A 12,079-nucleotide genomic window follows, 5' to 3' on the forward strand; every position below is an offset into this window, starting at 1 on the left:
AAAACACCCAAATCTTTTAAAAGAGTACATAGTTATATTCTACATATGTCTGTGCAGAGAAATGTGTGAAACAGTACAGACAAAACTGGTAAGAGTGGGAGTGGCGATGGGTGGAATGGGAAATGAGTTTTATTTTTTTAATTTCTTTTTTTTTTTTCATTTCAGAACGAGGACGTCCAAGGGCAATTCAAGACGCGGCGTTGGCATGGGCAGGGTGTCAGAGGGGGCTGTCTCCTCTTCCCTCATGTGCCCCGACCGGGAATCGAACCGTGACCTCCTGGTTCATAGGTCAACGCTCAACCCCTGAGCCATGCCGGCCGGGCAACACTGAAATCTCTAACTCCTCGCACAGGAGGTGGGTTCCTCCCTGACATTTTCTTCCCTCAATGCCTGTCCCCTCTGCAAAGAGTCACCTTGCGGCACTGTGAGATGTCCCCGATCGCCGAAGATCATAAACTAAGCCAGGAAGACATGTCCCCGTGGCTTCACCTCTGTCCTCATCTCCCTCAGCGTCGCTATTTAACATGAAAGTCCAGTGTCCTGGCTCCCAGGTCCCCGTGCACAGCCTGCTCCATGGGGGCCGTGCATGGGCCTGTCCGTCAGATGATGTGTCTTTGTCCCCAAGGACGCCTCCTGTGTGGTCTCTTTATCTGCAGCTCAAAGACCTCTCTCTTCGCTCCAAGCACTGCTGGCGGTTGGTGGGTTTGGACAGAAGGTAGGAAGATTCGACTCCTGACATCAAGAGGGAACTTCATAGAGGCTTCTGGGCCTGAATTCTTGAATTCTTGCTGAGACGGGGCTTTGAGGAACCCCGATGGAGAGATCAACCCCACTCTGTCTGCTCCCACTGAGCTCTTCAATCAGCGCTGAGGCACTTTGGCCAATGAGCAACCCGGCACGGATCTCCACAAGGGAAAACCGTGTCCCCAGAGAGCTCCCTGAGAGGGAGAGGAGAGCGTCATGAAAAAGGCCAGATCAGGCCTTCCGGCGTGGCTCAGCGGTTGAGCGTCGACCTATGAACCAGGCGGTCGAGGTTCAATTCCCGGTCGGGGCACATGCCTGGGTTGTGGGCTCCATCCCCAGTGTGGGGCGTGCATTGATGATTCCCTCTCATCCTTGATGTTTCTCTCTCTCTCTCTCTCTCTCCCCTCCTCCCGCTCTGAAATCAGTACAAATATATTTGAAATAAAAAAAATAAAAAGGCCAGATCACTGCAGAGGCAGAGGGTTCATCTCACCAGCGTTTGTAGCTGCCGGTGTGCCGGCCAGCAAAGCGGGGTTCCCTTCGGCGGTGACCCCAGCTGCCTCCCTTGCGGGCTCCTCTCGCTCCCGTGCCTGCACCGGTCCCTGGTAGAGGCCTTCAGCCACCTGATCCTGGGGCGCACCTTCCCTGCGCGGTCGAGGCTGCCTGCCAAGAGGGAGCGACCCTTGAACCCAGGACCCCTCGCCTCCTGCGCACACCCTCCTCGCCCCTCTGGTTTCCTCCCAGGCCTGCAGGCCAGCTGCTCTCTCACTGGCTCTTGCCACCTCTTCTTAGTCTGTTAGCCAGTCCACGGCACGAGGATATCCCCACTGGGATCCTCCGTGGGTGTTCCTCCGAGAATGGTCCCGAGACACCTGCATCCGAATCACCCCAGGGCACCTGTTAAAAATGCAAACGATGAGGGCCCGGCCGGCGTGGCTCAGGGGTTGAGCGTCCACCTATGAACCAGGAGGTCACGGCTCCATTCCGGCCAAGGGCACATGCTGGGGTTGCAGGCTCGATCCCCAGTGGGAGGCATATAGGAGGCAGCCGATCAATGATTCTCTCTCTTCGTGGATGTTTCTCTCTTCCTCTTCCTCTCCGAAATCAATACAAATATTACATAAATAAATAAAAATGACTGTCAGATTACATGCACGTGAGGCACTTGTAGAGCGAGGGAAACAGTTAAAAACCTAGAAACTCTTCGCTCTGTGGCCTCCATGTCCCTTTAAGACTCCTGGAGACTTTAAAGGATTCCAAGCTGGGAACCTGGGGTAAGGCCATCGCCACAGGTGTGGCTTCTCCAAGAATCATGATTTGGGGTGTCGGTCGGGCACCGTCTTCAAAGAAGCGGTCTCGGCCTTAAATCAGCTTCTTGGTTGAAGGTCAAGTGAAATGTGTCAGGTCTGAGTAGGTCCCTCTGTGAGACTCCCACGCACGTCCGCTGGCCTTCCCAGTCCACCATGCCTGCCTCACTCACACTGGGAGGGAAGTGCTCCCAGCACGCGGCACTGGCTAAATGTTAGTCCCTTCTCCCGCCCTCACCGCCACCCCCACGGCTTTGGAAGTTCCATTTGGTTTCACACCCAAATGCCATCTCTGTTCTGTGACATTTCACCAGCAAACACCCCCTGCTGGGTGCCTTCAGGTCCCCCCCAAACCACTGCCCTTTGTGGAGAACATTTAGAGGCCCAGGACATTTGCATTTTACACCTTCCAGAAGCCTCACCCCCAACTGGGCAGACTCCAGGGAGGCCTGGGGGAGGCAGGGTGCGGAGATCGCTCATGCATAGCCCTCCGCTCATGCATAGTCCTCCGCTCATGCATAGTCCTCACTCATGCATAGCCCTCCGCTCATGCATACTCTTCCGCTCATGCATAGTCCTCACTCATGCATAGCCCTCCGCTCATGATACTCCTCTGCTCATGCATACTCCTCCGCTCATGCATACTCCTCCGCTCATGCATAGTCCTCACTCATGCATACTCCTCCGCTCATGCATACTCCTCCGCTCATGCATAGTCCTCTGCTCATGCATAGTCCTCCGCTCATGCATAGTCCTCTGCTCATGATACTCCTCTGCTCATGCATAGTCCTCCCCTCATGCATACTCCTCCGCTCATGATACTCCTCCGCTCATGCAGACTCCTCTGCTCATGCACAGTCCTCCGGCTTCTCATGGAGATACCACCCCTCTAGCACCTGGCCCTCACACAGCACTAAGGACCAGGGAGAGGCTTGTGACCATGTGGGTCGAGCTCCCGGCGCCTTCCGAGCTGGGTCAGTGATGTTCTTTTCCCCTTAGAAGCTCAGGCAGTGAGAGGAACACACAGGAGTTAATGGACTTGCTTAAGCCAGCGCCATAGGTGAGTAGAGGACATGGGTGAGTGAGACGCCCAGTGGCCGAGGTTGCCGGCTGTCTGCTCGGGCCTGTTTTTTTTTCATAATTATTATTGGTTCTCTTCCTGTGTGTTTGCTGACCACAATGATACCTTTCTATAAAATGTGTGTGTGGCCCGGCCGGTGTGGCTCAGTGGTTGAGTGTCCACCTACCAACCAGGAGGTCACGGTTCGATTCCCAGTCAGGACACAGGCCCAGGTTGTAAGCTTGATCCCCAGTAGGGGCCGTGCAGGAGGCAGCCGATTCATGATTCTCTCTCATCATTGATGTTTCTCTCCCTCTCCCCTTCTCCTTGCCTCTCTGAAATCAATAAAAATACATTTTTTTTTAAAAAAAATTAGCCTGCTACCTCTGGGCAGGCATTTCATTAACTCACCCCTAAGACCTTGGCAGGGCCTTACACAACCTGATCCGCAGGCCTGATGTCCCCCACCCTGCTTTCGAGTGACAACAGGAACACTTCCTCCCACACCTTTCCACGGAAGGATGACTGGTCACTTTCTAGGTCCAGTTGGGGTGTGTGTGTGTGCGTGCATGCGCGCGCGTGCGTGTGTGCATGTGTGTGCGTGTGCATGTGTGCGTGTGTGTGTGCGTGTGTGTGCGTGCACACTCGAATCCATTCCAGAGGAACTGGACGAACCAGGTGCTGTCCTGCGTGCACCTGGCCCTGGGATTCGGCCAGGTTGGCTCACTGAGGCGCGTTCACGGCCGTCTTCTCAGATGCGAGCGACGGTGGGCTGGCGTGGAAAACAGCGAGCCCTATGCGTTCAGAGAAGCTCCTGCGAGCCGAGAGACCCCAGTTTCCCTCCTGGAGGCGTTCATTAACGTGCCCGCCTCTCCCCCATCCCTCACTCCCATGATTACGTCTCTCGCTTGTCATGCTGTGTGGTTCCCCGACTGACAGCGCACATGCCGATTGGAGAGGGCGCCTGTGCCCGGGGATGCTAACATCTGCTCCTGCGGAGACGCGCCCTTTGCTGGGAAGCGTATCCCAGCCGGGAGCGCGAGGAGCAGCTGTCTGGAGAGGTGCCGGCGAGGGACCCGCAGGCGCTGACACTCCTCGCAGCCGATGGAGATGAGGATGGTGCGCACTTGGCAGGCCAATCCAAGTGGTTGTGAAATGAGAAGGCCCGAAGCATCCTAGGGAAATGGAGAGGCCCCTACCCAGCTCGGCCGACGGCCCGCTCCCCTCCATCCCGCTGATGGATGCTAGAGCTCTTCATGGTATCAACAGCTCTTTGCAAACCAGGCTCCTGGCTCGCGCGCTGTGGCCAAAAGGGATGCGCCGCTTCCTTATCGCGCCTTTTCTCTTCGCGCCTCTGGCTGGGGCCTCCTCCTGGTCCAGAGGTCGTCGCTCAACCGCGGAACCTCACCGGCCCGGCGAGAGAACGAAGATATCTGAGTCTCAGCGCCCCGCTACCCTGTCCGATTGCCACCAGCTTTTATCTTGACTGGCCCGGAAATGGGAGGAGTGGTCCCCTCCCCACAGAAACTGCCTCCGGAAGGTGATGGGATGTGAACCGGCCAGGCCACGGCTGGTCGGTCCCTGGCTCTCACCTCCGGCGCCTTCGGCTTGTGGGCTCACCGCGGGCTTTTCCGCCTCTTCTACCCCCAGGGTCCCCGGGGATCTCCAGTTCTCCTCCTGCCTCATCAGCTCCTTTCTCCCCCGTCCCCAACGCAACTGGTATCGCCGAGGGTCAGCCCTCCTGATTCAGGCAGGTCCCAGGAAGGCCTCCCCCCTCCAGCCCCTGCACCTGACCCACCGCTGGGGTGGCCATGCTCAAGGGATTGAGGGCTCATGGTCAATGCCCCCAGCCAGCAGGGGGCGCCGGGAGGCCCCGCAGTGCAGCCGGGAGCCTGGCTCAGTGTGGAGAGTGGTGGCTCTAGTGTCACACGAATGGACGAATGGACACGGGTCGTCCAGGGCATGGGGTCTGGTGCCAGGCAGGGGGGTGGGTCTCGCTCAGGCCCAGGCTGTCCCTGTCACTCCTTCTGTCCCCCATCCTGTCCAGGCCAATGCCCGGGAGGTCTGCTCTAACAAAATTAAGAATGAACGCAGCACCACAACCGCTAAGGTAAATGTCTCCTCTCCCCCGTGAATGAACAAAATAGAGTTGAGCCCTAGCTGGTATGGCTCAGTGGATAGGGCGTCGGCCTGCGGACGGAAGGGTCCCCGGTTGCTGGCTCGATCCCCAATGTGGGGCGCGCAGGAGGCAGCCGATCCATGTTTCTCTCTCATCATGGATGTTTCCATCTCTCTCTCTCCATCTCTGAAATCAATTTTAAAAATATTTTTAAAAAATAAGAGTTGAAAACTATTCTGAGGAAGAAGGTTTGGAGTTCCCAGCAGCGACGGCAGTGAGGAAGCCGGGCCGGCCCTGCTCGGGTGCCGGCGGGGAGGACATGGGGTGCGCACCCTCGTTCCTCTCTCCCTTCCTCCCGGGGCGCGCAGGTAAAGGCATCTGATCTGAGCTCCCTGTTCAAAGCAGCCCTAGGCCCTGAGTGCGGCCCTGCAGTGCCACCATCAGGGCACCTGGGGGACTGCTCCGTGCTTGTCTGTGCCCCAGGGACATTCCAAACGCTGGGGAGAGGGGTCCCCGGCCAGACTCCCGCCTTCCTGAACTCCGAGCAGAGAAAACACCAGCAGGATCTCAGGAGGGCATCTGAGCACAGGACCCGAGGGCAAAACCCAAGAGACGACCTGGATTCCAGCTCTGTGGACACCTGTGTCCTTGAAAAGGTCGCCTGCTGCTCCAATGCACCATCCCCACAGCATAACCAACGGACATAGACAACTGGGGGTGAGGGCACGTGCTGGGGGGTGGGAGCGGCCGGGGAGTGGTCAATGGGGGGGAAAAGGAGACTTTATGTAATACTTTGAACAACAGAGAATTTAAATTAAAAAACAAATAGATTAAGAATAAAATGAAGAAAAAAACCAAAGCACCAATACATTTTTATTGATTTCAGAGAGGAAGGGAGAGGGAGAGAGAAACATCCACGATGAGAGAGAAACATGGATCGGCTGCCTCCTGCACGCCCCACACTGGGGATCGAGCCCGCAAGCCCATTTTCCTGACCCGGAATCGAGCCCTGAAATCCTGGTTTATAGGTTGACGCTCGTCCATTGAGCAACACTGGCCGGTGAGGCAGAGATATTTTAAAAAAATATATATTTTATTCATTTTTTACACAGAGGAAGGGAGAGGGATAGAGAGTTAGAAACATCAATGAGAGAGAAACATCGATCAGCTGTTTCCTGCACACACCCTACTGGGGATGTGCCCGCAACCAAGATACATGACCTTGACCGGAATCGAACCCGGGACCCTTCAGTCCACAGGCCGACGCTCTATCCACTGAGCCAAACCGGCTAGGGCAGAGGCAGAGATATTTTAATAGGACTTTAATTACAAGTTCTACACAGTTCTTGGTGGGGAGAAGGGACCGAGGCAAGAACCACACCTGGAATGACGATGAGGGGCTGGGCAATTGTTCACTGAGTCCACCTCCTTCTAAGGTGTGTTTTCGGGACGCTATTGCAGTACTTACTGCATGAAAAGGTATGTGTGAAAAACATGGCTGTCAAATACAACACACATATTAAATAATCCACGTATTTCCCACTGAACATCTGAAGCCTTTCATTCGCCAGGTCTTCCTGCTACCGCCTCTCCCCGCGTGTCCTTAGACGGCGTACCGCCTCTCGCCCTCGTGCTTCGCCCGGTGGTACTTGACGTAGTCGTTGTGCAGCTCCTTGAAGACGTCCCGCACTCCCGGCGGCAGCGAGGCGCGCAGGAACTGCACGTCGGGCTCGATGCAGAGGTCCAGGATGAGGTAGATGCCCTCCTGCAGGTGGCCTTTCACGGCCGGGTACAAGGTGACCTGGGAAAGGACACACCCCGTGAGCGCGCGGGCGGGGCCGGGCCGCAAAGGCAGGCCCGGCGAGGAATTCCCACGTCTGCCTCTAACTTGAGAAAGACGCTCCTTTTAAAACACCGTTTTGCACACAGCTGACAGAGCTGCACATGCCCATCTCGAAAGTTTATCGTTTGGGGAAACAGAAGCCAACTCAAGTGCACAAAAGCCTGAAATGAAGCATCCCAGGGGGTAGCTTCAAGTAAATAAACACACGAGGCCTATGTGTTTACAGGGGCAGTGACATTTGGACTCTGGCCCTAGCTGGTGCGGCTCAGTGGCTAGAGCATCGGCCTGGGGACTGCAGGGTCTCGGGTTCAATTCCAGTCAAGGGCACATGCCCCCGGGTTGTGGGCTCGATCCCCACTAGGGGGTGTGCAGGAGGCAGCCGATCCATGATTCTCTCTCATCATTGAAGTTTCTCTCTCTCTCTCTCTCCCCCTCTCTGAAATCAATAAAAGGCGGGGAGCCGGCTTACCTTCTGCACCTCCGTCACGTACTGGGCCACCATGAAGGGGGAGAACACGGTGAAGTCTTCGGCCCGGGCGGCGATGTGGCTGTACATCCTCTCCACCAGGCGGGCGCACGCCAGCACCCCCGCCAGGTCCTCCGCGCCGCCTGCACGGCAAAGCGTGTCCGAACCGGTCAGCCCCCCGAGTGTGCGCTCCCCCCTCCTCATCTCACAGGGTCCCTGCCGCCCCGCGTTCCTCACAGCGCACCCCCTCCCACTCTTTAATCAGCTCATTCTGTAGACAGGACGGGAGGGGGAATGGCGGGGGGGGGGGGGGGGAACTACACACACATGTTATGTCCAAACATTTCGCTACGTAACGAAGGGAAGGACCGTTAGAATACTCAGGAGCCCACGGCTGTTTCCTGAGGCTGCCTGAATAATCAGGACTTTCAGGCTGAAGTCGGGGATGGCTGTTGTATTTTAAAAGGAGACGGTTCTCTACCAGGAAGGCTTAAAACGGGGAAAACGGGAAATTTTCTTAAAGTGCTGCTTGACATGTGACGTTAAAGATAAGAGGGGCTCAGTCGTGTCATTGCCTCCTTACAAAGTTTCAGAAATTGTGCAGGGTTTTTCTCTTACAGACAGATACATGCGACCCCATGACTAGCTGTCTTCCCAGCTTGCTTTCTTTTTCTTTTTTAAAGAACAGCCTGTTGATTTTTAGAGAGAGAGGAAGCCATGGGTAGCTGAAGTACCTTTATCCTTTTGCCGTCCTTCATGCATCACCGAAAACACCAACCGGTGGAAGCAGTTCAGGAAGGAGGGGACGGCTTTCAGCATCACCTGGAATAAACACGGGCCAAAGAAAGACAGGAACATCATCGCTGATTTCCACTTCTCTCTCATAAAAGGGGCTCATTGTCGACCTGTGAACCGGGAGGTCACGGTTCGATTCCCGGTCGGGGCACAGGCCCGGGTTGCGGGCTCCATCCCCAGCGTGGGGCGTGTGGGAGGCAGCCGATCCATGATTCTCTCTCATCACTGATGCTTCTGTCTCTCTCTCTCCCTTCCTCGCTGAAATCAATAAAAACACATTAAAAAAAAAAAAAAAGGCAAGGCTGCTGGCCCCGGCCCCTCACCTTGGGGTGACACTGGAGGATGGTGAAGAGCACGCTGTGCACCCGCGGGAAGACGCGCCCGAACTCCGGCGGCTTCAGGTGGTCCAGGGGCACGGCCAGCAGGATGCTGAAGGCCAGGCTGACGTGGTGCGGGTTGCGGATGGCCTCCTCCCCCCGGCGCAGCAGGGCGGCCAGGACGTCCAGGATGGGCTCGACCACCGCCAAGGCCGCGGGCTGCTCCTGACACGCCTCTCGGTTTTGCAGCTACGGGAGAAGGAATAGAGCGGCGGTTCTCAACCTGTGGGTCGCGACCCCTTTGGGGGTGGAACGACCCCTTCACAGGGGTCGCCGAAGACCATCGGAAAACACATCTATAATTACATATTGTTTTTGGGATTAATCACTATGCTTTCATTATGTTCAATTTGTAACAATGAAAATCCATCCTGCATATCAGATATTTACATGACGATTCATAACAGTAGCAACATGACAGTGATGAAGTAGCCACGAAAATAATTTTATGGTTGGGGGTCCCCACAACATGAGGAACTGTACGAAAGGGTCTCGGCCTTAGGAAGGTTGAGAACCACTGGAATAGAGGGAAGAAAAGGAAGGTGATTCTAGAAGGAGCAACAACAAAGCCTGAAGCAGGCAGAGGTAAGAACGGAGGTGGCGTAAGTCAGGGTGTCCCAACTCCCAACGGCGTCGATGGGGTCAGTGGGCAGGTGGAAGTGACGGGGACGCTCCGCCCTTGGTCTGGGGGGGAAGAGGGGTGACGGGGGGGGGTGGCCCACACTCACCGTCAGAGCCGTGAGGATCTGGGGGCTCGTCCGCCAGAACAGACTCGCCTGCTCCTCGCTGACCGGGCAGCTCAGCAGCAACTTGATCAACGTAACAGCCGACAAAATGGCCTGCGGAGGAAGAGGAGGAAGGTAGCAGAGACCGCCCACTCCGAGAGGCCCACCCTGGGACCAAGCGGCCCCCGGCGCCCAATCCATGGGCCGGGCCTGGGCGGGACCTGGCCGGGAGAAGTCCCGGGGGCGATGCGCTTCCCGTCACCAAAGGAGGATTGAATGAATACAACGAACGGAACTGGGGCACAGCGGAGGTCGTGTCAACAGCGTCTCCCGAAACCGACACGTGTAAGTGTCAGGATGGGGACCTGCACGGCCACACACGGGCACAGCCATCTACACGCAGAGGCCCTCTCAAAGCCAGGGCCTGCCCGGCCGGCGTGGCTCGGTGGTTGAGCATTGACCTATGAACCAGGAGGTCAGGGTTCAATTCCCGGTCAGGGCACAGGCCCGGGTTGGGGGCTCCATCCCTAGTAGGGGGCGTGCAGGAGGCGGCCGATCCACGGTTCTCTCTCCTCATTGGTGTTTCTCTCTCTCTCCCGTCCTCTTTGAAATCAATCAATATACATATATGTAAAAAAAAAAAACAAAAACCAAAAAACTAGGACCCGAACATGCTGCAGACACACACAGCGAAAACGTCCGGAGGTGGGGCAGTGCCGGGCGACAGAGAAGCGGCCCTGGTCCAGCCCGGGCCTCGGGCTCAGGCTCAGGAGATGCGCGTCCTCTCTCTGCCCCACGCTACCCTCAATGACGCCCCTCCTCCCCTCCCACCCAAGTCAAAGCCCCATCCCTGTGCTGGTCATCATCCGGAGTCAGGCTTAGAACCAGAAACCCCGGCCTGGAATCCCGCTCCAGGGCCTCCGGAGCAGAGCTGCCTCCATGAACCCCCTCTCCGCCTAGAGCAGTGGTTCTCAACCTTCTGGCCCTTTCAATACGGTTCCTCATGTTGTGACACAACCATACAATTATTTTCGTTGCTACTTCATCACTGTCATGTTGCTACAGTTATGAATCGTCATGTAAATATCTGATATGCAGGATGGTCTGAGGTGACCCCTGTGAAAGGGTCATTCGACTGCCAAAGGGGTCGCGACCCACAGGTTGAGAACCACTGGCCTAGAGTCCCCCCCCCACTGGTTTGTGTTTGGTTTTAGGGGGGACCCGGCACCTTCAGCTTCCCCGTCTGAGCTCCCCTCCCTCATTCACACGCCTGCCGGGCGAGGGGGAGGGGCCACCCACCGGCTGGTCTGCGCTCCACGCGTTCCTGAGGTCCAGCCCCCGGAGCACGCACTGCAGCATCGCCCGGAAGTCCTGGGTGGTCCCGGCCGCCAGCAGGTGGGCGAGCAGGGCTCCCAGGTGAGGCTCGATGGCCTGAAGTGCTGGAGGCGGAACGGCGGGGTCTGCGTGGAAGACGAGATGGACAGAGGGAGGGGGGACACATCAGAGCGGCCGTGTGCTGACACAGTGTGCCGCCAGGGAAGGCCACGCTCGGGGGCCAGACATTCCCAGCCAGACGCCTCTCACACGCGGTGCTCAGCAGGGCTAACCCCTGGACCACGCGGACAGCCGACTGTTACTTTCTTTATCATTTTTCCTACCGTCTTTTTGTTTTGTTTTGTTAATCCTCACCTGAGGATATTTTTCCATCGATGTTTACAGACAGTGGAAGGCAGGGGGAGAGACAGACAGAGAGGGAAACATCGATGTGAGAGACTCATCGATTGGTTGTCTCCCCCAGGCGCCCCGACTGGGGCTGGGGATGGAGCCTGCAACCGAGGTTCGTGCCCTGGACCGGGATCGAACCCGGGACCCTTCAGTCTGCAGGCCGACTCTCTACCCACTGAGCAACACCGGCCAGGGCCGTTTTCCCCTATTTCCCTTGAATTCTTTTATAAGACCAGCAGGGTCACGGGGGCTGGACGGGTACTTTTAAGCAGACGGCCACGTGGAAGGGATAAAAGAACCCCCCCACCTCCGGGGACTGCCTGGGGGAGTCTCTCACTCAATGTCCCCTGGCCCACGGGTTCCTAACAGCGCCCCAAGTGAGGACATCCAGGGCCCCTCACCGTCTGACCCCAGCTTGTCTGTGCGGCCCCGTTTCAGCCGTGGGGCCGCTGCGTGTAACCAGGGCACCTTCCCGCACCCGGGTCTTTACTTGCTGCGTCCGGCACTGAGGGCGGAGGGACCGAAGGCTGGGAGGTCTGGTCCCAGCTTCCCACAAGCTGTGAGATCCCAGACTCTGGGCCTCTCTGACCCTCAATCCCCTCCCCAGGGAAATGCCCTGCGGAGTGTCGACCACACGCCAGGCTCGCCGGCCATCCCACTGGCCCCCGGGCCTCCCCAGGCCGCGGCTAACTCCTGCTCTGCCTGCCTGACCGCTGACCTCTGGCCGCAGAGTCAGCCCGAGGGGAGACCTCTTACCTGCGAGAACCCTTCTCAGAGACTGAAACACGGCAGTGAAGACAGACTCCCCCTCGGGGTGGAGCTCTGGGGCCGAGAAGAAGAGTGCCAAGAAGCTCACGGCCGCCTGGAAGGCCGGGGGGTCGGTGGCCAGGGCGGGCAGCTCCGCCAGCAGCTGCCAGG

At 57.3% G+C, this 12,079-nt stretch overlaps 1 protein-coding gene across 1 annotated transcript in view; it reads right to left on the bottom strand.

The window, feature by feature from the left end:
* Positions 1–6,526: 6,526 nt before the first annotated feature.
* Positions 6,527–12,079, bottom strand: part of URB2 (URB2 ribosome biogenesis 2 homolog (S. cerevisiae)) — a 13,466-nt gene continuing 7,913 nt past the window's right edge. The window contains exons 7-13 of the mRNA XM_014535990.1: positions 11,918–12,071; positions 10,736–10,896; positions 9,440–9,550; positions 8,658–8,900; positions 8,274–8,361; positions 7,543–7,682; positions 6,527–7,031 (exon numbers count right to left, since the gene is read on the bottom strand). Of these exons, the coding sequence (XP_014391476.1) occupies positions 6,834–7,031; positions 7,543–7,682; positions 8,274–8,361; positions 8,658–8,900; positions 9,440–9,550; positions 10,736–10,896; positions 11,918–12,071 (1,095 nt within the window). The 3' untranslated portion in view covers positions 6,527–6,833. The remainder of the gene's footprint in view (positions 7,032–7,542; positions 7,683–8,273; positions 8,362–8,657; positions 8,901–9,439; positions 9,551–10,735; positions 10,897–11,917; positions 12,072–12,079) is intronic.

Source organism: Myotis brandtii, unplaced genomic scaffold (assembly GCF_000412655.1).
Source record: "Myotis brandtii unplaced genomic scaffold, ASM41265v1 scaffold1026, whole genome shotgun sequence".
Classification (NCBI taxonomy): Eukaryota; Metazoa; Chordata; class Mammalia; order Chiroptera; family Vespertilionidae; genus Myotis; species Myotis brandtii.